Genomic DNA, 27,055 nt, shown 5'->3' with positions numbered 1-27,055 from the left:
TCTGTGTGTGTGTGTCTTTCGTGAATAAATAAATAAAATCTTAAAAAAATAAAAATTAGGAAGAAACAGATATATCTTCAATGTATACATATTGTACAGGAACACAAACATGTTACACACTGTGTTCCTGCAAGCGCCACCTGGGCGGAGAGTGACTGACTGTCTTTGCTAACCACAAAGCGAAGAATCTGCCTCAGCCCTCTCTGGGAAGGAGAAGAGCGGCTGAATGTGGCCTGGGAATGTGCACTGGCCATGTAGTAGAGGCAGCCCCTGCTACGGCTCTGGCTCAGGCTCGTGCTCTCTCCTCGTCTTGCAGAGCCTCTTCATAATAGCATGGGAAGTCCATGATCTTGGCAAAAACTCTAGCATTTTCATCTTCCTGGTCTCAGCGTGGGCTCTTGGGTCTGCCAGGAATTCCCAACACGGAGGATCACTGTTGGGCATCTGTCTGTACTCCAGGTACCTTTCTTGCTCCTAATCTTCTGTGATGAGCTCCTGGGGATCTCCAAAGATTAAATACCTCATCTTGGCACAGATGCCAAGCACATTTTGTCCTCCTTAGTGGCGTAGCTGCCATTCAAAGATCACACCCAGGAGAGGCATGAGAAGCTCATTCTTAGGAAGGCCCCAGCCACTGCTCACACTGCCATCACTGGTGAGATCTAGGCTGCTCAAGAGGGTATAGGGATGACCGCCAGGCTTGGTTTCCTTCAGTTTGAGGCTGAAGACCAGCTCCAGGTGCCCAAAGATCCTCCTGAGGATCTCAGGGAAGTGCTCTCTCTACATTTTGTTGACTATCTTCAGCATGTCTGCCTTCATATTGGGCTCCCTCACTGCATGCTTCTCCAGCAGGAAGTGCACCCACTTGCTCACCTTCCTGGCTAGGGAATGTTTCAGTGAGCTCTCAGCAGAGGTTGGGGCTTCAGAGCAACTTGCATTTTCTCATCTTGGCTCTTGACACCTTGTTAAGACCTCGTGCATGAAATAGCTGCAGAAGTAATAATGGTGGATCGGGATCTCTGAGGCATCTAGCAGCGCCAGCAATAAGGCAATCTGAGGGAGCATCTCCAAAAGAGAGGAGGAGAGGGAGTACTCTTGCTGCAGTGGCCTAAGCCCTCTTGAGATCCTGGGCCTTACCTCAGGCCCAGTGGCATTTCTTGTGTTGTTGAACTTACTCTACTGATACTGAGGAATGATGACTCTGTGGTTGTGAGCAGTAGGCCTGACCATGGGTAATAAGTGCACCTAGACAAGGGGCAATGAGATGATGTGTGAACCTACAGCAGGGACATTCCACCTTGACTTTAAGCAAAGCCACCTCTGCAGGTTTTCTTGAGGACACTCTAGAAATCTACAAGGCTCTTGTTCTCCTAGTCAGTCTGTTCTGAGAATTTGCTGGAGGCAGAGTGATCCTTAGGCTACAGCCTGCCAGCTCTGTCTTTTCCTGACTAGTGTGACAGCATGGCTGGCAGTGGGGCAACACGTGTTCTAATGTGGCAAAGGGGTCCTCTGTGTTTACCTTCAAAATTATCATAATAACTTCTGGCAAGATTTCAAATCTTTTCTCTCTGCTACACTGAAATTGATACCTTAAAGCTCCCTGGGACCCAGGGAAAATAGCAAGAAAGGCACTTAAGCCCACCACCCTTACCAGGAGGCACTCGGTGCTTATAGCTCTGTGGGGACCTCTCTGTACTGGGATTGCTAAGTCCTGAGTATCCATTTAGGGTCCTCATTTAGACACCATACAGGGTTGTAGACTGCCCCTCCCCCACACTTTCTGCTAACTGGTGACTGGACCCTCAGACCAAGGATCTCACCTCTTATAGATCTAATATAAAAAGTGATGTGGATCAATGAAAGAAATACTTGATAAGCTAGACATCATTAGAATTAACCCTCAGCCTTGCAAAAAATCATCAAGAAAACAAGATGAGCCACAGACTGGGAGAAAATGTTTGCAAAGGATATATCTGATGAAGGCTGTTATCCAAAATAAACAAAGAGCACATAAAAGTCATCAAAAAGAAAACCAGCAGCCCAATAAAAAATGGGCAAAATATGTGAACATATATCTCATCAAGGAAGATATATAGATGGCAAAAAAGCATATGAAAAGATGCTCAGAATCATGTCATTAGAAAGTTGCAAATTAAAATAAAAATGGATTGCCACTGCATGCCTTTTAGAATGTCAGTGTTTGCACTGACAGCAGCAAATGCTGGTGAGGATAGGGAGCAATAGGACCTCTCATTCATAGCTGCTGGGGATACAAAATGGTACAGTCACTTTGCAGAAACAGTTTGGAAATTTCTTATTATGCTAAACATATTCTGCACTTTGGTGGGAATATAAATCGGTACAGCCACTTGAAAAACAGTATGGAGTTTCCTTAAAAAATTAAAAGCTGAACTACCACATAATTCAACAGTCCTACTTCTGCGTACCTATCCAAAGGAACTGAAATCAGGATTTTGAAGATATATCTGCACTCCCATGTTCATTGCAGTGTTATTCACAATAGCTAAGACATAGTCACAGCCTAAACACCTACTGATGGACAAAAGGATACAGAAAGGGTGAAACATACATACAATGGAATATCATTCACCCTTGAAAAGGAGGAAACCTTACTAGTTGCAACAGTAAAAAAGGACATTATGCTAAGTGAAATAAAGCAGACACAGAAGGAAAAATACTACATGATACCACTTAGATGAAGAATCTAAAATAATCAGATTCACAGAAGCAGAGAGTGGTGGTTGCCAGGGGCTAGGAGGAGAGGTCTTAAAGGTTAAAAAGTTTCAGTTATACAAGTTAAATAAATCCTGGAGATCTACTGGACAGTATAGAGACCACAGTTAACAATACTGTATTGTATACTTAAAATTTTCCTAAGAGGATAGATCTGTTAGAGTGTTCTTGTAACACATAAATAAGATGGAAGGAAACTTTTGGAGGTGATGGATATTTTCATAACATAAATTATTGTGACAGTTTCATGGGTACATACTTATCTACAAGCTCACCAATTGTGCACATCAAATATGTACAGCTTTTTGTCTGTCAATCATACTTTAATAAAGTGTTTTTTTTTAATCCAACTAGAGGCACCTGGATGGCTCAGTGGTTGAGCATCTACCTTTGGCTCAGGTTGTGATCCTGGTGTCCTGGGATCGTGTTCCACATCAGGCTCCCCACAGGGAGCCTGCTTCTCCCTCTGCCTAGGTTTCTGTTGCTCTCTGTCTCTTAGGAACTAATAAATTTAAAAAAAATTAAAAATTAAAAATCCAACTAAACATACTATACCATCTAGCTAGCATGCTCCTTGGTATTTAACCAAGTGAGTTGAAAACTTATATCCTCAAAAAAAAACCTTCACATGGATGTTTACAGCAGCTTTATTCATAGTTGCCAAAACTAGAAAGCAACCGAGATGTCCTTCAGCAGGTAAATGGATGAATAAACCATGACATCCCAACAATGGAATACAGGCTTATCTTGTTTTATTGTGCTTTGCTTTACTGCACTTTGCACATATCGTATTTATTATAAATTGAAGGTTTGTGGCAACCCTGCACCAAGACAGTCTCTTGGTGCCATTTTTCCAAAAGCATGTGCTCACCTGGTGTCTCTATGTTGCTTTTTGGTAATTCTCACAATATTTCAAACTTTTGTATTATTATTATATTTGTTATGGTGATCTGTGACCAGTGATCTGTGATGTTACTATTGTAATTGCTTTAGGGCACCACACATTGCACCTACCAAAGATGGTGAACTTAGTTGATAAATGCTGTGTGTGGTCTGACTGCTCCACTGACTGGCTGTCCCCCCATCTCTCTCTCTCTCCTCAGGACTCCCTATTCCATGAGGCATGAAAATGTGGAAATTGGTCCAATTAATAACCCTGCAATGGCCTTTAAGTGTTCAAGTGATAGGAAGAGTCGCATGTCTCTCACTTTAAACCAAAAGCTAGAGATGACTGAGCTTAGTAAGAAAGGCACGTTCAAAACTGAGAAAGTCAAAAGCTAGGCCTTTTGCACCAAACAGTTATCCAGGTTGTGAATGCAAAGAAAAGTTCTTGAAGGAAATTCAAAGTGCTCCTCCAGTGAACATACTAATGATAGGAAAGCATAACAGCCTTCTTGCTGATATGGAGAAAGTATTAGTGGTCTGGACAGAAGATGAAACCAGCTATGACATTCCCTTATGCCAAAGCCTACTCCAGAGCCAGGCCCTAACTCTCAATTCTATAAAAGCTGAGAGAGGTGAAAAAACTGTGTAAGAAAAGATTGAAGCCAGCAGAAGCTTCGTGAGATTTAAGGAAAAAGTTGTTTCCAGAACAACATACAAGGTGAAGCAGCAAGAGCTGGTAGAGAAGCTGCAGTAAGTTATTGGGAAGATCTAGCTAGAATCATTAGTGAAGGTTGGCTGCACTAAACAGCAGATTTTCAATGTAAATAAAACAGTTTTTACTGGAAGAAGATGCCATCCAGGGCTTTCATAGCTAGATGGGACAAGTCAGTGTCTGGCTTCAGAGCTTCAAAGGACAGGCTGACTCTCCTATTAGGGGTTAATGCAGCTGATGACTTGAAGTTGAAGCCAATGCACATTTCTCATCCCCAAAATCCTAGGGCCCTTAAGATTATGCTAAATCTACTTTGTGCTCTATAGAAGCAACAGCAAAGCTTGTGTGACAGGACATCTGTTTACAACATGGTTTTCTGAATATTTTAAGCCCACTCTTGAGACCTTCTCAGAAGAAAAGATTCCTCTCAAAGTATGACGGCTTATTGACAATGTGCCTGGTCACCCAAGAGCTCTGATGCAGATGTACAATGAGATGAACATTGCTTTCATGCCTGCTAACACAACATCAACTCTCCGGCCCATAAATCAAGGAGTAATTTCGACTTTCAATTCTTATTGCTTGAGAAATATATTTTGTAAAGCTATAGCTACTATAGATAGTGATTTCTTCGATGGGTTTGGGCAAAGCCTTCTTGAAAGGATTCACCATTATAAATGCCACAAAGAACATTCATGATTCATGAGAAGAGATTAAAATATCAGCAGGAATACAAGCTTGAAAAAAGTTGATGCCAAACCCCCCTTGGTGACTTTGAGGGACTCAAACCTTCAGGGGAGGAAGTAACAGCAGATGTGGTAGAAAGAGCAACAGAACTGGAATTAAGAGTGGAGCCTGAAGATGGGATTGCATCACTGCAATCTCATGATAAAACTTTAATGGATCAGGAGTTGCTTCTAATGGATAAACATACATACATACATACATACATACATACATACATACATGTAGTTTCTTGAGATAAAAACCACTGTTGGTGAAAACACTTTAAAGATAGTTGAAATGACAACCAATGATTTAGAATATTACATGAACCTAGTTGATTAAGCAGCAGCAGAATTTGAGAGGATTGACTCCAACTCGAAAGAAGTTCTGCTGTGGGTATAAACTAGCAAACAGCATCACATGCCACAGAGAAATCATTTGTGAGAGGAAGAGCCAATCAATGCAGCACATTTCTGTGTTGCATTGCATCATTTTAAAGAACTGCCCACCACCCCAACCTTCAGCAACACCACCCTGATCAGTAGGCAGCCATCAACATCGAGGTAAGACTCTCCACCAACAAAGAGATTATATGATTCACCGAAAGCTCGGATGGCTAGGATTTTTTAGCAATAAAGTATTTTTTAAATTAAAGTATGTATGGGACACCTGGGTGGTTCAATCAGATAAGTGTCCAACTCTTGATCTTGGATCAGGTTGTGATCTCAGTGTTGTGAGATCAAACCCTACATCTAGCTCTGCACTGGGCATGGAGCCTGGTTAAGATTCTCTCTCTCCCTCTGCCCCTCTCCTCTCTCCTCCTCCCTTAAAAAATTAAGGTATGTACATTGTTTTTTAGGCATAATACTATAGCACACTTAACAGATTATAGTAGAGTATAAACATAACTTTTATATGTACTGGGAAACCAAAAAAATTCCTTTGACTCACTTTATTGTGATATTCACTTTATTGCTGTGAGCTGGAACCAAACCCGCAGTATGTCTGAGTTATGCCTGTATTGTTTAGTGCTAAAAAGAAATGAGCTAATCAAGCCATGGAAAGGCATAGAGAAACCTTAGATGTGTATTACTAAGTGAAATAAGCCAATCTGAAAAGGCTTATTTCGGCGTGAGTCCAACTATCTGACATTCTGGAAAAGACAAAACTACAGAAAAAGTTAAAAGATCAGTGGTTTCCACGGGTTGGGGGAGCAGGGAGGAATGAAGGGACAGAACACAGAGGATTTTAGAGCAGTGACATTACTCTATATACTGTAACGATGGATAGAAATCATCATACGTTTGTCGTTTGTCACACCCCACAGAATGTGCAACACCAAGAATAAAGTCTAATGTAACTATGAGCATTGTTGAGCTACTGATGTGTGGATAGAAGTTCATAGATTGTAGCACATGTACAGCTCTGCTGCAGGATGTTGAAAGTGGGAGAGGCTGTATGTATCAGGGAAGAGGGTATATGGGAACTCTCTGTGATTTCTGCTCAGTTTTCCTGTGAACCTAAGCTTGCTCTAAAAAATGAAGTCAATTAAAAAAAAAGTGATGCTGGAGGCCCTAGCCTCATATCCTACCCTGGGGTTTTAAGTCTTGAATGCCAGGGCAGGACCAGACTGTTTTTCCATCTATTCAGGGGTGGGTCATCCTCTTGGTTCTCATTCAGTTTCCTTGATTTGACTCCTGGCAGGGCTTGAGGTTCTTCTCTTTCTTAATCTGAGGACAGGGATCCCTGGGTGGCGCAGCGGTTTGGCGCCTGCCTTTGGCCCAGGGCGCGATCCTGGAGACCCGGGATCGAATCCCACGTCGGGCTCCCGGTGCATGGAGCCTGCTTCTCCCTCTGTGTCTCTGCCTCTCTCTCTCTCTCTCTCTCTCTCTCTCTCTCTGACTATCATAAATAAATAAATAATTAAAAAAAACATTTAATCTGAGGACATTTCCTCCCAGAAAAAGGCTTATACCTCCCTGAGACCTAATAGAAAGAGATGAGGGTGGCCTTATTTGGCCACACCTGCCATGGTTTCCCACAAGTGACAGCTGTGGCAGGCAGATTGAGGCCCTGTGATGGTGATCCCACTCAGGATTCTAACTCAGCACCCTAAATCTGACTTATGTGAAGCCCCAAGTCTCCTCTCTCTGCTGACCTGGGACTTCCCCACTTTCTGTTACCCCTGAGAAGATATGAAGCCACATATGTCTGACATTTATGGCTGGATCTCTCATGACAGTTTGAAGGGTTTTGCGAGTTTCCACTGATGTGGGTTTGGTGGTCCCTGAACTCTTCAGAGTTCACCTTCCTCTTGGCACACCTTGGAAATTCTACCTCTATTGACTTGATTCAATCAACCTCAGACCAAGAATCTTTACCTTTTTTACCTGTTAAGTGGAAATCAGACACAGCCACATCCTTCCCAGGCTGTTTGGGGGACTCTGGGGGCTGACAGCAGGGTCACACTGTTCTAGGTGGCTGCTTTCTGCTTTCTTCACTTCTTATTCAGAGTCCTCACCTTCATATGTATCAGAGACTGGGGGTCCTCTCTCTACTGACCTGAGGCCAGCCTCCTATGGCAGGATTCGCCTGTTCCCAAAAACCCTGAAGAATAAGTAAGGGGATACTCAGACCTATAACTGCCTGGCATGTTGCTCTCCACAGTCCTACTATAAAGGGATCTTCATCATGGTTCCTGTTTCTTGATTGAAGGCTTGCCAGGAAAGGCTATATCCCTGCAAACTCTTGACCATTTTCCCTATTGCAAACCCTTGAGAAACTAGTCCCTGTCCCAGGAGTGATGTGAGATATGGAAGCTGCAACACAAGGCAGAGGCCCCAGAACAGATATGCTGCCAAAGGAAAAAAAATGCTTTAACCTATTTCTTCTCTTCAGTAACCAGACTTAGCTTTTAATGTAACTTCTGTTTGAATAGATGTAACTTTATGGAAGGAGCTAGCCAAGATGATTTTGTAAGCCCCTGATCTTTCGAGGTTGACTTTGGATATATAGATGATCCTATTGTCGCTGGTTATTATCCCTTTCTCTCCTTTATTCACACTTCTCAATTATTTTGAAATGGTAATTGCTCTGGTTATATATTCCAATCCAGTGTTTTGGGCACAGAGTCCTTTTTAGTACCTGAGATAATTTTTGTAGTAGTGAGAACAAAGGGGAATCAAGGAACATGAATTTGGCCTCATGCTGGGAGGAGTAGAAAAGTGTAGAATTCAGACTAATTCAAGCCAGGAGTCTGGTTCCAAACGTGTCACTTAGCAGCCATGGGCACAGTACCAAACTCTGGGGGCTGTCTTTTCATCTGTGAAATGGGTTTGATAAGCTCTCTCTTGGGGACAAATAGAATGCCCATAACGCATATAAAAATACATGGCACATTGCCTGGCCTGTAGTGAGCTTTAAAGGAGCCAGTTCTTACTTTGATTAATTTGTCCCCCAGAGTTTCAACTCACTACAGTGAGATTTAATTTTTAATGCAGGGGATGTCAGAAACTCTGCAGTGCTCTAGAACAACAACAACCAAAAATTCTATTAGACACAATGGTGCTTAGCAAGGAACACTAATATTTCCCCATTAAAGTATGTCATCCAATGTTGGCATAAGGTAGACTTTATTTTTCCCCCCTCATGTTTATCTAATATTTTATTCTTTTATATGTATATTTTTTATTGGAGTTCAATTTGCCAAATATAGTATAAAATCCAGTGCTCATCCTTAGTAGATGCAACACAAAGCTCCGAAAATATATTTCAAGGCCCCAAAACTTACCTTTCTCCCAGCTGCCCTTCTTTCTAAACCACTTTGACATTCATTCATTCAACCACCAACAAAAATTTAGACTTTCCCTGGAGTTTGCCAAGTGACATACAAGATAACCTAATTTGGATGATGTTTTAGTGGGCTCTGGCTCCCTCAACCCAGGGCCAAGGGTGCCAGTCCAGAAGGTTCTGGGCATCCACTCCAAGGGAGTACACACTTACTCAGAGACCCTTTGGAGATGATGTAAACAAAACATCTAATTTGCACACTGTGTTCACCTACACCGAGACAAGAGCACAGGACACATTCCATCCCTGTCCCAGGTGATCTCTCTGTCTGGTTTTCCCACAATTCCAAAGTAACTTTAAGGGCAGTTTCTGGACTTAGTCTTTCAACTCTGAATCCCACCATGTGAGGGGCTGGCTCTTGCTCCCTCTGATCACAGCCTCGTGGAGCACCCCACCCCCCACGCCCCCACCTCCCCCACCCCCGCCCCATGCAGACAGCTTAGAATTACCTCCCACCTAAGGACCTGCAGTCTCCGAGTGCCCAACACTGCCTTGCTTCAGGGGACTGACACTTAACTGCTCTCATCTGGAACCACCTCTCTCCTGTTTTACCCCGTCTTTTCATGTATCCTTTCGGTCTCAGAGTGTCTGTCACCATTCTTCCTTGTGCGATAGATGCTTCTTGACGCTATAATTTTATGGTCAATGTCTCAGTCCTCAGCTTTCCCAGTGCTAGCATGAAGCCTTATAAGAGCAGATGCTTAGTCAATGTTTGGGGAACAAATGGCCCTGTGATCATGGGGTCTAATTCATGAAGGTTTAATTCTACATTCTTCAGTTAGTCAAGCACATACTGTTATTTAGAATTTTATAAAACATGGAGTAAAAGAGATTAGGAAGCCAAATACTGACCATCTTATTCTTCCCCCTCTCTATCTTGATTTCATGTGTTTTACTGCCTAAGTTTTTCACATTTTTAAGGGAAATGCATACTCCAATGTGATGTTATGTTATACCACATTACTAAATAAGATAGAATTTTTCCCAATTTGTTTTATAAAACAGCAACACTCTTATTCTAAAATCTGATAATAAGTGAGACCAATGTAATTCATAAATTTAGACTATAGTGCTAGATAAGCCTTCATTTCAAAGTAACATTTGAAAAACAGCAAAAAATAAAGATGCTGATAAATCTCCAAATTACCCATACAGAGCAAGAGCACAAAGGTATTATACACTGTGTTCCTGAAGTCACAGCTAGCCCTCACTAATCAGGACACTGACTGCTCTCTTCAGCCACAAGATGAAGACTCTGCCTCAACTTCATCAGATGTCAGAGGAGTTGCTGGAGAGTTCCTGGAAGATTCACTGGCTGTGGCATCCTTCTCAGCCCCGAGGGTAACCGCGGCCTTAACCCGCTCTTCCTCATCTCGCAGAGCCTCTTCATACCAAGAGTGGAAGGCACTGGGGACCGTATGATTAATCTTGGCCCAAAACTCTAGCACTTTCATCTTGCTGGTCTCGGCATGGGCTCTGGGGCCCCACAGGAACTCATAGCGTGCAGGATTACTGTTGGGCACTTGGCGGTACTCCAGGTACTTCAGCTTCACCAAATCTTCAGTGATGAGCTTTTTGGGCTCCCCAAAGATGAAATGCCTCTTTCCTGCATAGACTCTCATCTTATTCAGGAACTCCCAGATCTTCTCCTCAGTGGCACAGTTGCCCTTCATGAAGATCACGCCCAAGAGGTTCATCAGGAGTCCAGTCTTGGGAAATCCTCTGCCACCACTCACAGTCCCATTGTTGGGGAGATCCATTTTGCTGACAAGGATATAGGAATCCTTGGTAGAATTGCCTTCCTTTAAGTCAACTCCAAAAACCACTTCCAGGTTGAAAGAGGCTCTTCTGAGGATCTCAAGGAAGCGATTTTTGTACTTTTTATTGACAATCTTCAGCATATTAGCTTTCGTAATGAGCTTTTTCCTTCTGTACATGTACATCAAGAACTGCACCAAAGTACCTGTTGTTTTGGTCAGAGGGTCTCCTGGAGACTGCATAATGGGGAGTGGAGCCTGGGAGGAACTTTGCTTCTTCTCAGTTTTGCAGTTGACTCCTTCATATGGTCTTGTGTGAGAAACCCCTGCAGACTTGGTGGATAGGGCTCTCTGAGACCTCTTGAGAGTGCTACATGATCTAAAAGTGGGCTTTCTGCAAGTAGGAACTCCAAAAGGAGGAGGGGCCGAGGAGGGGAATGCTTGCTCCTTGGCTGCAGTGGCTAGAGCACCCTTTCGATGCTGGGGCCCACCTCGGGCTTGGTGGCATTTCTCACGGGTGCGGAACTTACTCTTCTGTTCCCGAGGCATGATGGCTATAGTCAGGGACAGCAGATATGAGTGTGGGTAGGACAGCAGGTGATCTGGGCATGAGAGAAGAGAGGAGGAGAGGGAGAACCTGTTCAACAGGCAGAGATCACCTTGGCTTTGACCAAGGCCGCCTCTGCAGGTTTCTGTGAGGGTACTGCTCCAGGAGACCACAGGACTCCTGTTATGATCAGCCTGTACTCTGAGAATCCTGTGGAAATAATTAAAGTGAGCCTCAGACTGCAGCCTGCCAGCCCTGCTTGGTGCTTACTGGGGTTGAGAGCAGCGGTGGGCAGGTCTAGTCCTTGTGGAATCCTCTTCACCCTGGAGTATGAGGATCTTTTTAATTCACATTCAGGACCAGCACATCAACTTCTGGCAGGGCCCAGGGGCCCCCTCCTCTGTGCTGCCCTAAATTTACATCTCAAACCCACGTCCTCCTCTTCTTGGGACCCCTCAAGAGAAACTAAAGGGGCACCTTGGCCCACTACTACTGCCTTGGCCTACTACTGCCACCCACTGCTGACAGTACTGTGGAACTCTCTGTTCTGGGGTTATTAGGGTCCTCAGTCTTTATTCAGTGTCCTCACCTTGGCTCTAGGCAGGGCCTGAGACAACTTCCTCTGCTGATCTGATGTCTCTTCCCTGAAACAAAGGTTCTCACCAACCTGATGCCTAAAGTAGGCATCAAAAATAAAGTAGGGTTCACATACCCTTACTTCCATGTCTGGGCTCCCTAGTGCTGTAAACAAGGGGGGGGTTCTCTGTTGGCTCTTCTTTGGGGTGAGTACCATCACTCTTCACTCAGGGTCTTCACTCTGACTCCTTGAAGCCCTGGGTCTCCTCCCTCTGCAGAACTGAGGCCGCTCAATTAGTCCAACAGCCTTACCTCTCTGGGACTTGCCATACAGTAATGAGGGGAGTACCTCAGCCTAAGCAGCATTGGAGTTTTTCCCAGGGCTGAGTGAAGGGTCAGAATTTATAAGACACACATTTTAAATTTGGTGCTCCCCTTAGTCCTCATTTAGGTCTCTTACCTTAACTATAGGTAGGACTTAGGCATCCTGCCTCAGAGTATAGTTCTCATTCCCTGAGTTCCTAAAGGGGAAATTAGGGTCTCCATATGAGTACTCCCACCAAAAGTCTCCAGAAATAAGTGCAAGGTTACTACTTTCCCTAACTGAAGACAGGTCTCCCATTAGTCTCAGGGACCTCACCTTCACTGCAGTCAGGGCTTAGGTCTCCTCCATCTGTAGGACCCTGGCTACTTCCTTAGACTGAGGCCTTGCCTACCTGAGACTTCCCAGGCAGGAAGTCCTATAGCTCTGCTGGGGCCTCCCAGGGCCAATAGCAGCATCGGGACTTAATGGAATGCCTTTTTATGGTTCTGGATGGTCCCTTCAGTCCCCACTCAATGTCTTCACCTTGACTCCAGACCAGTCCTGAGAATTCACCATCAGGGGGCCAGAAGCCTCACCCCCAGACAAATGTCCTCACTTCCTGGAAACTCTGAATGGGAAGTAAAGATGAGTCATATTTGGCCACAAGTGCTCAGGGTCTCTGAGGGCTGAAAGCAGGGGCAGAGCTCTGTGGGACCCCACTGTTCTGGAGTCGGTGGTCCGTAGGTCCTCACTCAAAGTCTTCCTTTTGGTATCTTTCAGAGCCTGGGACTCCTCCCTCCACTAAATTGAGTTCACCAAGCTCCAAACACAACAGCCTTCACTTCCAGGAGCTCTCAGGGAGTGGGGGGTGGCAGTTGTCAGTGACTGCCAAATAAAACTATCCCAGAACCAAATGTAGGGGTCCAGCTTTCTGTTCTTATCTCTACTGGGAAGAGATCCCTTCTTTAGCACTCAGGACCCCCCACCCCCTTGACTCTAGTGAGGGCCTATGTTTCCTTCATCTGCAGAATCAGGGCCATTCTCTTAGACCAAGACTTTCCTTCCTGAGACTTCCCAGGCAGAACTCGGCCTAACAGTTGTGCCAGGACTTTCCACTGCGGACTCCAGGGGCGGTACTTTGTGAGGCCACCTTTGTTATAGGACGGGGAGTGGTTCTTTCACTTCACATTTACGTCCTCACCTTGACTTCAGAGAAGTCCTCAGATTCCACTCTTTGGCGGAACAAACGCTGCGTCTTTCGGTTTAGGTCTTGATCTCCAAAGCGGAAGTTCCGATGAATCATATCCGGCCATGGCTGCCGAACGTTCTGAAGTCTGACAGCAAAGACAAGGCTCTGTGGAATCACTGTGATCCCACAAACCTGGGACTCCTCCCCCTACTGACGCAGGTCTGCCAGGCCCCAAAGGAAACCCTCACTTTCTCGGGTCCCTAGTAATGAGTCAGGGTGCACTGCTTCTGCTTACCTTTGCCTGGGGCCCCAGAGACTTGAGAAGAGGAGCCAACTCTGTGAGCCTCCTCCCTCTTTGGGGAAGAGATTCTCTCATTAGCACTGAGGGTGCTCACCGTACTCCGGTTATGGCGAAGACTTCTCTCCCTGCAGAAATGGGGCCCTTTCTGTTAGAAAAGACCCCACCTTCCCTGAGACTCACCAGGCAGAAATGAAAAGCTTCTCAGGCTTATATCTCTGCCAGAGACCTCCCACGGTTAACAATGGGGGGGTGCGTTGGGTTTAGCGTTGTCCTCTTCCTTCACTCAGGGACCTGACCTTGCTCCTGGCCAGAGGAGCTTCTCCTCCTTACTCTGCTCAGATCAAGGGATGCTCTTTCCTGAGACCTCCCAGGTAGAAGAGTGAGCACATTAGGCCAGGGATATTTGGGTCCTAAGAGGTGGACAGCAGAGTTGGGTCTCTTTGGAACACCACTGTTCTGGAGTTGGTGGTCCTCACATTTATTACCCGGGGACCTCAACTAGATATCTATCCAACCCAGGATCCTCCCTCTACTGAAGTGTGGCCATTCTCCTTAGGATAAGACTTTGGCCTTGCTGAAAACTCTGAAGAGTAAAAGAGGGGATGCCCACTCTGATTGCCCTGCTAGGCATTCTAGGCCTGAGAGCAGGTTTGCCAGGTATCTGAATGACCCCCTATAATGTGAGGTGGTTGTTTTCCCAGTATTAATCATGGGGGGGTATTGTCTCTCAGATTAAAGAATTCTTGGGCAACACCACATCCACGCAAACTAGAGCAGTGTCCCTAACGCAAGCCTTGCAGGTTACTATCTCTGACTTAATGTGAGATAGAAAAACCAAAACGTAAGACAGGGGACCCAAGAGAGAGGTAGGCTGTCAAAGAAAAATGATGCTGATCTTTTTTTTTTTTCTTCAGTAATCAGAGTGAGCCTCTTGGGTGATTTCTGTTTTAGTTGATTTGCTTCCTAACAGAAAGGAGTCGTCCAGGATGGTTTTGTGATTCCCCAATCTTGAGGTTAACACTGCATATGTAGATGATCACATTGCCACCGAATATTATGTTTCTCCTCTTTGTTCATGCCTTTGATTTACTGTGGTATTCTTAACTGCTTTTACTATGTATTCCAATCCAGTTCTCTGAACACAGAATCTTATTTTCTCCCCTGAGATACATTTGGACTATTAAGGAACACAAGGTTTGCTTTAGGCAGAGAAGAATGGAATGATCAGCGTGTGTTCTAGAGGAATTCAAACTAGGCAGTTTAGTCCCAGCCTTGTCACTTACTAGCCCTGTGAACTCCAGCATATTACCAAACTCCAAGACAAAGAAATCACAATCAACCACGATGATGTTTAGCGATGCCAATTATGTAATATATCCTCATTATACAGTGTGCATGTGTGTGTGTGTGTGTGTGTGTGTGAGAGAGAGAGAGAGAGAGAGAGAGAGACTTTCGCAGTTGGATTCAACTCAATTCTCAGAATTTTTGTCAATGACTGATATTTTCCCTAACTTCCAGCTGCCCATCTATCTAAATCATCATTATTTTCATTCATTTAACCATCAGCAAAAATCTAGACCTTGCCAAATTGCATGCAAGATAAAGTGAGTGTTCCTTCGAAAAAGTTGCCTATGGCTCCCCCAATCCAGGGTAAAGAGTGCCAGTCCAGTGGATTCTGGACACCCCATCTCAAAGAAGTATAACTCTTATTGGTCAGAAACTCCCTGGTGAGGATGTACATAGAACATCCAGTCTATGCACCATGTTCAGTTGCACTGGGCAAGAGCAGAGACACCTACCACTCCTATACTATGTGATTTTCTCTGGTTTAGCCACAATTCCAAATATCTTGTTAAGGACAAGCTTCTATTGAAGGCTTAGTCTTTTATCTCTGAGGCCCACCATCTGAGGGTCTGGCCCCTGCTTACCACTCCCATAAGCCTCATCTAGTCCACCATGCAATCTCACTTGAAATTGCCCCTCACTGAAGGGAGCAGTTTCCTAAAACTCCATGCTGCTTTGCCCCAGACTTGACTGCTTTTAACTCATGCCTCCTCCCCTCTTCAAACCCCTCCTTGTTCTTTAGGTCACAGAGAATATGTCATCATCTCTTTTTCTATGAGAGCAGAATCCAGACTCTAACATTCGAAGGGCCGGGGCTAGAATGTGTGGTTGCTGTTTTGAGGGTTCTTTCTTTTTAAAGCATCCCAGTACTAGCCTGAAGCCTTCCAAAGAGCTCATTCCCACTTAATTATTGGAAATGAATGAGAGGGAGCATGAGGTCTAACTCCCCAACATTTAATTTCTCTTACACAGCTGAATAATCTAAGCAAGTCCAGGTGTATAACTTTTACTTTTAGAAGAAACACTAGAAGGAATTAGGCAAACCAATAATTGACAATCTTTTCCTTATTTATACATCTTTTTTTCCCTCTTAATGATGAAATATTTATAAAGTACCTACAGTATACTAGATACAGTGCTGAGACACAAGCCCAAATAAGACAAAATATCTGCTTCTTTAGAAAACTACTTTATTGAGGTATGACTGATACCCCAAAAGCTTAGAGATAAGCATACACCTGTGGACCACCATCACAATCAATGCCATAAACATACTCATGACCTCCAAAAATTTTCTCCTGCCCTCTTTATTATTATTTTTTAAAAAGATTTTATTTACTTATTCATGAGAGACACAGAGAGAGGGGCAGAGACATAGGCAGAGGGAGAGGCAGGCTCCCTGAGGAAAGCCTGATGCAGAACTCGATCCCAGGACCCCAGGATCATGCACTGAGCCAAAGGCAGATGCTCAACCACTGAACCACCCAGCTGCCCCCTCTTTGTTACTTTTTAGGAGTACAATAACAACATAATATCTATCCCCTCAGCAAATTTTTAAATATCCAATATGACATTGTTATCTATAGGCTTTATGCTCTACAGTACATTTCTAGGACTTATGCACCTTATAGAACTGAAACTCTGTACTCCTTGACCAATACCTCTTCAATACCCCTCCTCTCAGCACCTGGCAGCCACCATACTGTTCTGCATCTATCAGTTTGACGATTTTAGTTTCCTTATATAACATGTATTTGTCCTTTTGTGTCTGGCTTACTTCACATAGCATAATGTCTTCCAGGTTCACCTCTGTTGTTGTAAATGGCAAGTTTCCTTTTTTTTAAAGTTGAATAATACTCCATTGTATGTATATGACATATTTTCTTTATATGCTTGTCCATCAATGAATGTTTAGGTTGCATCCATGTCTTGGCTATTGTGACGAATGCTGCAATGATCTTGGGATGCAGATATCTCTTCAAGATCCTAACTCCAATTTCTTTCGATATAGACCCAGAAATAGAATTGCTGGATCATCTAAGAGCTGTTTTTAAGGAACCCCCTACTGATCCATAGTGGCTGCGCCAATTTATATTCCCATCAATGGTGTAAAAGAGTTGTCTTTCCTGGGGCACTTGGGGGGCTCAATGGTTAAGCATCTGCCTTTGGCTCCAGTCATGATTCTGGGGTCCAGGGATTTAGTCCCACATCAGGCTCTGCTTCTTCCTCTGCCTATGTCTCTGCCTCTCCCTCTCTCTCTCTAATGAATAAATAAATAAAATCTTTTTTTTTAAAGAGTTGTCTTTCCCAAATACTTGCATGTAATCAGCTTACTCTCTGCTTTGGGAGAGAGCAAGATAATAAACTTTTTAATTGTAGTTGGGCTAAGAATACTTAATGTGAGAACTACACTCTTAATAAACTTTTAAGTACACAATACAATATTGTTAAATATAGGCACAATGTTTTCCCCCTAAGCACATTTATTTTTTTTTCTTTTAAAATTTTTTTTAAAATCAATTAATGAACATATAGTGTATTATTAGTTTCAGAGGTAGAGTTTAGTGATTCATCAGTTAGGCACAATGTTTTACAACAGATCTCTAGAACCTATTCATCGTGCATAACTGAAACTATGCCAGTTCAACAACAACTTCTCATTTCTCCCTGACTCCCAATCCCTGGTCACCACCGGTCTACTCTATGTTTCTGTGTGTTTGACTATTTTGGATGCTTCATATAAATGGAATCATGAATTATTTATCCTTCTGTGACTGGCTAATTTCATTTAAAATAATGTCCCCCAGATTCATCCATGTTGTCTTATGTAAGATTTCCTTCATTTTTAAGGATAATAATATTCCACTGTGTGTATATACCACATTTTCTTTATTCATTTATCTACTGGTGGACATTTGGGTTGTTTCTGTATCTTGGCTATTGTGAGTAATGGCATAATCAATGGAGGAGTGCACATATATCTTTAAGATTCTGCTGAGTGAAGTAAGTCAATTGGAGAAGGACAAACATATGATTTCATTCATACGGGGAATATAAAAAATAGTGAAAGGGATTATAGGGGAAAGGAGAGAAAATGAGTGGGAAATATCAGAGAGGGTGACAAAACATGAGAGACTCCTAACTCTGGGAAACGAACAAGGGATAGTGGAAGGGGAGGTGGGGGGGATGGGGTGACTGGGTGATGGGCACTGAGGGGGGGCACTTGACAGAATGACCATCATGTGTTATACTATATGTTGGCAAATCAAACTCCAATAAAAATATACAAAAAAATAAAAGATTCTGATTTCACTTCCTTGGGTATATACTCAGAAGTGGGCCTGCTGAATCATGTGGTAGCTCTCATTTTAATTTTCTAAGGAGCCTCCAAAAAATTTCTCCATACTGGCTGCACCAATTCACACTCCCATCAATGATGCACAGGGTTCCCTTTTCTTCACACGCTCACCAACACTTGTTACTTCTTGTCTTTTTGATAATAGCCTTCCAACCTAACAAGTTTGAGGTGATATCTTATTGTGGTTTTGATTTGCATTTCCCTGATGAGTGGTGTTGAGCACCTTTCATATACCTATTGACCATTTGGGTGTCTTCTTTGGAAAAATATTTAAGTTCTTTACTCATTTTTTTAAAATGAGTTGTTTGCTATTGAGTTGTAGGAGTTCCTAATATAATTTGGATATTAGTCCCTTAGATATATTGTTTACTTCTATTTCTTCCCACTCCCACAGATTGCCTTTTTGTTGTTACCATTGTTGTACAGATGCCTTTTAGTTTGATTAGGTCCCACTTGTTTTTGCTTTTCTTGCCTGTATTTCTGTTGTCATATTTAAAAAATCTCTTCCAGACCAATGTCAAGGAGATCTTTTCCCTAGTGATTTTGTGGTTTTGAGTCTCATTTTTTAAGTCTTTAATCTATTTTCCATTAATCTTTGAGTATGACATAAGTAGCATCCAATTTAATTCTTTTGCATATGGATGTTCAGTTTCCTAACAGCATTTAATGAAGAGATTGGGGAGAAGTCATAATCTCTCTCAGGGCCGATCTGTGCCAACTTGAGGGAGGGGATGATGCCAATGAATTCTAATTACTGCTCCTACCCATTTCAAGTGTAGTTTATCTCAGTTTAATGCTAACATGTAGTATCACATATTCTTAAATAGATTCTGGACCTTTAATAAAGGTATTTTTTTACTTATATTATTGTTAACTTTGTGCTTCTGTGGCAAATAAGGGCTGGAAATTTTTATTCCATCACCTTGCTGATGCCCCAAACTTTTATTTCTTGATACCAACAATTCTACCACAGGGTTCATTCACATTTGCAAGAAAATCCCCATTCATATGACATATTATTTTGCTCCAGACCAAAAAAAGAGATGCAATGTAGGGCACCTGGGTGCCTCAGTCAGTTAAGCATTTGACTTATTTTTTAAAAGATTTTATTTATTTATTCATGAGAGATGGAGAGATAGAGAGAGAGAGGCAAGGGAGAAGCAGGCTCCATGCAGGGAGCCTGACATGGGACTCGATCCCAGGTCTCCAGGATCAGGCCCTGGGCTGAAGGCAGAGCTAAACCGCTGAGCCACCCGGGCTGCCCGCATTCAACTTATTATTTCAGCTCAGGTCTTGAGCTTACGGTCCTGAGATCGAGTCCAGCCTTGGGCCCTGTGCTGGGTGTGGAGCCTGCTTAAATATTGTCTCTCCTTTTCCCCTTACCCCACTCCTCACCTTGGCTCATGCATGCACGTGCTCTCTCTTTCTCTCTCTCAAAAAGAGGGATGCAAGGATTTTTAATTTTTTGTACAAAATATAAGAATGTTTATACTTATCCTGATCAGTAGCAATACATGTGTAATACATATTATTCATAAATACAGATACTGAAGTCACATAAAGCTTCTATTTCAAGGAAGAGTATTTTAAAAACACCAAAAAGAAACCCAAAAATCAAAACAAACGTAGGTTTCTCTTCCTCAGGCTGTCGTTTATTTCCCTTAATCTGTCTTCATGGTCTTTTAATTGTCTGTCTCTTTTTTCCTCAGTTTCCCTCTTTGCCATCAACTTGTCTTCTATGTCACTCACTCGTTCTTCCACCTCGTTAACCCTCGTCGTTAGGACTTCTAGTTTGGATTGCATCTCATTCAACTGATTTTTAATTTCTGCCTGATTGGATCTAAATACTGCAGTCACGAAGTCTCTTGAGTCCTTAGTGCTTTTTTCTAGAGCCACCAGTAGCTGTAGAATAGTGCTTCTGAATTGGCTTTCTTTCTTTCTTTTTTTTTCTGAATTGGCTTTCTGACATTGAATTGGAATCCAGATTTTGTAACTCTGTGGGAGAGAGGACTGTTTCTGATTCTTTCTTTTGAGGTGAGGTTTTCCTTCTAGTCATTTTGCTCAGTGCAGAGTGGCCAAAAACAAGTTGTATTGGGAAAAGGAGAAAAAGAGAGGAGAGAAAGAAGGAAAGAAAAGAGAAAAAGAAAAAAGAAAAAAGGAAGAAAAAAAGGAAAAAAGAGAAGAAAAAAGAGAAAGAAAAAGAAAGAAAGGGAAAAAAGGGTGGGGGAAGCAATCAGAAATCAAAAAGAAAAAACAAAAACCACGGGGGAGTATCTTCTGATTCTGTAGACTTTAAGTCCCTTGACTTCCCCTGGAACTGGTCCGTCCAGCTGGTCTTCTGGGGGAGGGGCCTGCTGTGCTGATTCTCAGGTGTTAGCACTTGGGGGAGCTGCTCCGCCCCTGCCTGCTGCAGGGCTCAGTGGGGGTTGTTTACCCCGTGAGGCCCCAGGAGGAACAACCCCAGTGGCTGCCTCAGCTCTGGAAACCTGGATTCAGCAGCCCCCGCAGGAACTACGGAGCTCTCTGTCTGCAGGGCCTGGAGGCTCCGGGGCGGGGCCGCTGATCTGCTCAGCTCGGGGCAGGAGCGTCCTCGCTGTCCTGGGCCCTCCCGGCCTCTGCCTGTCCCGGGGGAGGCCGGATCCTGGGCTGTGTCCCGGCGCCCTGTGCTCGGAGCCTGCGCTGTTGGATTCGCGCTCCCGGCCGCGCAGCCACTCCCGGCCGCGCAGCCGCCTCTCCGCGGAGCCGCTCGAGCCCCTCCGAGCTGCTCCCGGCCGCGCAGCCCCCTCCGCACGGAGCCTCTTCCTCTGCCCGAGCCGCCACCGAGCTGCTCCCGGGCCGCGCAGCCCCCTCCGCGGAGCCGCAGCCCGTCCCCTCCTATCTGCTCCCGGGTCAATGTGTGCGCGCTGCAGCCCTTAGGGAGCTCGGCGCACTCTCCCGGGGCGCAGGTGTCTGTTAGTGTCCCCGGGAGCCCGAGGGCATCCCCGCCCTCCCGGGTCCTGCTCTAACTCCCTGCGGGCCCCTTTCCCCCGGGAAGGTTGGTGCAGCTCCTGCTTCTCCGGGACGGGGCTCTCCTGTCCTGGGGACACTCGCCCCGGCCTCAGCCCGGCTCTTCGCGGGGCCCCTCCCCCTCGGAGGCCTTTTGTTTCTTTATTTCTTTTTCCCCGTCTTCCTACCTTGATGGAAGCGCGAACTCTTCTCACTGTAGCATTCCAGCTGGTCTCTCTTTACATCTCAGGCCGAATTCGTAGATTTTCAGGATGATTTGAAGGTTATCTAGGTAATTTGGTGGGGACAGGTGATTTGGGGACCCTACTCTTCCGCCGTCTTGCCCCTCCCCCTTCACATTTATTTTTTATAAGGAAGTGGCAGAGTCAGATAATTTTTTTGAGCTCCTGATCTTTATCTGAAATCACGTATGTGGATGATCCTATAGCCTGCAAATATTATTTCTTTTTTCCCTTTATTCATACCTCGTATTTATTATAGTACTATTATTGCTCTGGCATATCATAATATATCTGGAATGGAGTAGTTGGTTGCCTCATTCCTCTTACACGATTCCTTTTTAATTACTTTTTAAAGTTTTTATTTATTAGAGAGAGAGAGGGTATGAGAGAGAGAGAAAGGAGAGAGAGAGAGAACATGAGCAGGTAGGGAAGGGCAGAGGGAGAGGAAGGAGCAGGCTCCTTCCTCCGAGCAGGGAGCCCGACTTGAGACTTGATGCCAGGACCCTGGGATCATGACCTGAGTGAAAGGCAGACGCCCAACAGACTGAGCCACCCAGGCTCCCAGATTCTTTTTTAAAAAGATGTATTTACTTATTTTATAGAGAGAGGATGAGCATGCGAGGTAGGGGAGGGGCTGAAGGAGAGAATCTTCAAGCAGACTCCCCACTGAGCATGGAGCTCAATTCCATGACCATGAGATCATGACGTGAGCTGAAACCAAGTTGGACTCTTAACCGACTGAGCCACCCAGATGCCCCCTCATATAGGATTCTTACCTTGACACTGTAAGAACTGGGATTCTACTTCTGAACAACCAGCTTGTAAACCAAGGTCCTCATCTCCTTGAGATGCTCCAGGCAGAAGTCGGGGGGCACTTGAGCCTGTCAGCTCTTGCCTGTGCCTCCCAGGCAAAGAGTAGAAAAGGGGTTAGTTGTAGCCCCCGTCAGCTGTGGGTTGGGTGATCCCCATGTCAACATACAGCGTCTTTACTTGGAGCCTTCCTGGGACTCCACCCTCTCTGCTGATCTGAGGATATAGCCCTCAGACAAAGGCCTCATCTTCCTGGGACCTCAGTTGAAAGTGTTAGCCACAAGCAGCCCAAAGTCTCTGAACTCACTGAACTGACTATTGGGACAGGATTTTTATGGGATTGCACTGTCCTGGCTGGGTCATTTCTTCATCCTCTTTCAGGTCTATCTCCATAATTTCTGATAGACTGATACTCTTTTCTCTAGTGACCTGAGAACTCTGCCCTTAGATGAATGCTCTTACGGCAGTGAGAAGCCTTAAGAATAAGTGAGGGTATGCTCATCTTGAAAACTGTGTCTGAGACTCTCCATGTTTAAGAACAGATGGATCTGAAGCCCCTGGCAACCCTGTGTTCTGTGGTGTTAGTCTTCCCAATCCTCCTTCTACATGGGGCCCTCACTTTTTTTTTTTTTTTTTTTTTTTGTCTGTAGGACTTATGGCTTCCTGGCAAATTCCACAGCTCTGCAAACCCTGGAGCACTTTATGCTTTGCAAACCTTGTAGACAATGCATCTTTATCCTGGGAGTGATATGAAATGGGGAAGCTGTAGCACAAGGCAGGAATTCCAGGCCAGGTGGTGTGGGGCTGTTAGGGGAAAAAATACATTGATCTATTCCTTCCATTCACAGCCAGGTAAAGATTCTCATGTAACTTCTATTCTGGTAGATTTACTTTCCATGGGTAACAGATTGTCCAGACTGGTTTTGTGAGCTCCTGATCTTTTGAGGTTATTTAATAATGCAAATGTAGATGGTCACACTGTCACCTAATCTCATCATTTATTTATACTTTTCAATTATTTTGGTATTCTTTTTGCTCTGGCTATATATTTCTTTTTTTTAATAAATTAATTTTTATTGGTGTTCAATTTACCAACATACAGAATAACACCCAGTGCTCATCCGTCGAGTGTCCCCCTCAGTGCCCGTCACCCATTCACCCCCACCCCCCGCCCTCCTCCCCCTCCACCACCCCTAGTTCATTTCCCAGAGTTAGAAGTCTTTATGTTCTGTGTCCCTTTCTGTTATTTCCCACACATTTCTTCTCCCTTCCCTTATATTCCCTTTCACTATTATTCATATTCCCCAAATGAATGAGAACATACACTGTTTGTCACTTGCCATCAGGGAAATACAAATCAAAACCACAATGAGATACCACCTCACACCAGTGAGAATGGGGAAAATTAACAAGGCAGGAAACCACAAATGTTGGAGAGGATGCGGAGAAAAGGGAACCCTCTTACACTGTTGGTGGGAATGTGAACTGGTGCAGCCACTCTGGAAAACTGTGTGGAGGTTCCTCAAAGAATTAAAAATAGACCTGCTCTGGCTATATATTTCAATTCAGGAGTTTGGATACAAAGCCATTCTTTTGATCACCTAAGACAAATCTTAAAGTACTGAAAATAAATCTTAAATAAGAAACACAGGCTGTGTCTCAGGGTGGGAATAGTAAAACAGTGTGGGCTCTATAATCATCTAGTCCAGCCTTCTCATGCCCTAGCCCTATGAATTCTGGCACATTGTCAAACTCTAACTCTATGAGCCTCAGGCTCTTCTCTATGAAGTAGGTTTGATAAGCCCTATCTTGTAGGACTGGTGGAGTGTGTGTAATGTACAGAAAGCATCTGTAGCCGGGCCTGTCTTGTGCTGAGACATTAAGGAATGGCAATTACTGCCATTATTTTGACCTCAGACATTATCATCTATGTAGCTGAGGGTTTTTTTTTTGTTGTTTGTTTATTTATTTTTACATCTAAGACATGTTAAAGAATATGTGGTGCTCTGGCCAAGAAAACCTCCCAATCACCCAAAATTCTCCTTAGGAATGAAAACTAAGTAGTATGTTCTCCTCGCCTCCTCTTTACCATGCTTTTCACTTGTTCTTTATGAAGTACTATCTCACCCTCTTCCATAAGGACAGCTGCTCTTAGAATCTACAATTGCATGGGCAGAGGCTGAGTCTTCTTTGACTAAATATCCCCAGTACAAGGATGAAGACTTCCCAAGAACAGATGCTCAATGTCTGTTTAAAATAAGAGACACGAGTAAATAGGTCTGATTCACTATAATTTATATTCTCAAACATTTTTTTAAAAGATTTTATTTATTTATTCGAGAAACAGATAGAGAGAGAGGCAGAGTCACAAGCAGAGGGAGAAGCAGGCTCCATGCAGGAAGCCTGACATGGGACTCGATCCCGGGTCTCTAGGATCACGCCCTGGGCTGAAGGCAGTGCTAAACCGCTAAGCCACCCAGGGTGCCCTATATTCTCAAACATTCTTGACAAACATAAACAAATTCAGGTATATGTCTTTTAAGTTTACAGAAAGTAAAGCAAACCAAGAATTAACCAATTTTTACTCTATCTATCTATCTATCTATCTATCCATCCATCCATCCATCCATCCATCTTCTGATCCCAACTATTTTAGTGTGGAACTCTTTCAAATATCTAAGGATATTCCTATCCTAGAGCCATGTTAGCTTATTCTGGATCACAAAAGTGATTTAAGGATTTCCGATCTCTATTTCAAAAAAATAAAACTCTTACTCCTAAACCTGATAAACAGCAATAAATGTGTGATCCATATCCTTCATAAACTTATATTCTGAATCTAAATAAACTTTCTGTTGAAAATAACACTGCTTGAAAAACAAAAAAAAAGCTAGCAAGTTATGTATGCATATCAGGAACACTAGGTAACAGGCCTTTCCAACCACAGAGTGAAGAATCTGACTCAGCCCTCTCTAGGGAGGAGTGGAGCAGCTGGATTTGGCCCTGGAACGTGCACTGGCCTTGGTAGCAGAGGCAGCCTTAGCCGTGGCTCTGGCCTGGGCTTGCTCTTCCTCATCTCGCAGAGCCTCTTCATAATGGGGCAGGAACGCACTGGGGACGGTGTCATGGACCTTCGCCAAAAACTCTAGGACTTTCATCTTGCTGGTCTCGGCATGGGCTCTTGGGCCCCACAGGAACTCGTAGCGTGGAGGATCACTACCGGACACCTGGCGGTATTCCAGGTACTTTTCCTGCACCAAATCTTGGGTGATGAGCTTCCTTGGCTCCCCAAAGATGAAGTGCCTCTTTCCATCATAGATGCCCAAGATATTCAGGAATTCCCAGATATCTTCTTCAGAAGTGCAGTTGCCATTCAAGAAGATCACACCCAGGAGAGGCATAAGAAGCCCATTCTTAGGAAAGCCCCAGCCATTGCTCACATCGCTATCACTGGTGAGGTTTAGGGTGCTCACGAGGGTATAGGAGTGACCACCGGGCTTGTTTTCCTTTAATTCTAGGCCAAAGACCAGCTCCATGCGCTCAGAGGTTCTCTTGAAGATTTCAGGGAAATGCTCCCTGTACCTTTTGTTGATGATCTTCAGCATCTCTGCTTTTTTAATGGGCTCCTTCAATTTATACTTATACAGCATGAACTGCACCAACAACCCCACCTTCCCGGATAGAGGATCTTTGGGAGCACTCGCAGTGGAAGTTGAGGCCTGGGAGGAATGTTTACCTCCCTCAACCCGGCTCTTGGCACCTGCATTAGATCTGCGGCGTGAACCACCTGCAACAGCCCTGGTGGTGGTTGGGGCTTCCTGAGGCTCCTGGGAAGTGCTAGCAACAGGGGAGCTTGGGGGAACATCTCCTAAAACAGAAGAGGTGGAAGGAGTGGTCTCTTCCTCCTCTGCTGTGGTGGCCTGAGCACTCTGGAGACCTTGGGTTTCATCTCTGTTACGGCGGCGTTTCTCACGAGCACGGAGCTTACTCTTCTGACCACGAGGCATAATGGCTGTGATCAGGGATGGCACGCAAGAGTGTGAGACAGGTGATTTGGGCACCTGCAGGAGGGAGAATAAGATGGTGCTATCACCTTCAACAGGTAGATTCTACTTTGGCTTTATTATTTTTTAAATATTTTATTTACTTAGAGAGCACAAGCAGGGGGAGGGGCAGAGGTAGAGAGAGAAGCAGACTCCCCATTGAGGGGCTCAATTCCAGGACCCCAGGACCATGACCTGAACTGAAGACAGATGTTTAACCGACTGAACTACCCAGGCACCCATCCCCCCCCCCACAAACTTTGGCTTTATTAAAGGCCACCTCTGAAGCATCCTTGAAGGTGCTGTTCTAGGACCCTACAAAGGCTCCCATTCTCTTGGTCAGCCTGTCCTCTAAAAATCCCAGAAAGGAACCACAAAACCCTCAAAGTGAGTCTTACTTGCATCCTACTAGCCCTGCCTTGGGTTTACTCAGGTGAGAGCAGGTGTTTGCTGTGAGGCCCCCTGTGTTCTGGCATGTTGGGTCTTCTCAGTTTATCTTTAGTATTATGTCAACTCTTGGCAGAGCTGGGAACTCTCCCCTTTGCTACTATAAAGTTGACACCTCAAAGCTCCCTGGGACCCAGGAGAAGAACTAAAGGGGTGCTTCAGTCTACCTCCCTGCTAGGGGATATCCAGTACTGTGAACTCAAGAAGGTCCTCTCTGGCCTGACTT

At 44.3% G+C, this 27,055-nt stretch overlaps 2 protein-coding genes and 1 pseudogene across 2 annotated transcripts; all 3 read right to left on the bottom strand.

The window, feature by feature from the left end:
- Positions 1-286: 286 nt before the first annotated feature.
- Positions 287-1,028, bottom strand: LOC129517853 (melanoma-associated antigen B4-like; annotated as a pseudogene).
- Positions 1,029-10,161: 9,133 nt separating this feature from the next.
- On the bottom strand, positions 10,162-11,232 carry MAGEB3 (MAGE family member B3). Its single transcript, XM_055337997.1, has one exon. The coding sequence runs from the start codon at positions 11,230-11,232 to the stop codon at positions 10,162-10,164; it is 1,071 nt and encodes a 356-aa protein (XP_055193972.1).
- Positions 11,233-25,311: 14,079 nt separating this feature from the next.
- LOC129517851 (melanoma-associated antigen B1-like) lies at positions 25,312-26,346 on the bottom strand. The gene has a single exon (XM_055337996.1). It carries the CDS (start codon positions 26,344-26,346, stop codon positions 25,312-25,314), a length of 1,035 nt encoding a protein of 344 aa, XP_055193971.1.
- Between the last annotated feature and the right edge of the window lie 709 nt (positions 26,347-27,055).

This window comes from Nyctereutes procyonoides, unplaced genomic scaffold (assembly GCF_905146905.1).
Source record: "Nyctereutes procyonoides isolate TBG_1078 unplaced genomic scaffold, NYPRO_anot_genome, whole genome shotgun sequence".
In the NCBI taxonomy this organism is placed as follows: Eukaryota; Metazoa; Chordata; class Mammalia; order Carnivora; family Canidae; genus Nyctereutes; species Nyctereutes procyonoides.
Note: the sequence above shows the minus strand (reverse complement) of the source record. Positions and strands in the feature narration are given on the sequence as shown.

What these genes read in the sequence shown, in the direction of transcription:
- MAGEB3 (XM_055337997.1), bottom strand. Translation starts at nt 11,232, where the DNA reads ATGCCTCGGGAACAGAAGAGTAAGTTCCGCACCCGTGAGAAATGCCAC.
- LOC129517851 (XM_055337996.1), bottom strand. Translation starts at nt 26,346, where the DNA reads ATGCCTCGTGGTCAGAAGAGTAAGCTCCGTGCTCGTGAGAAACGCCGC.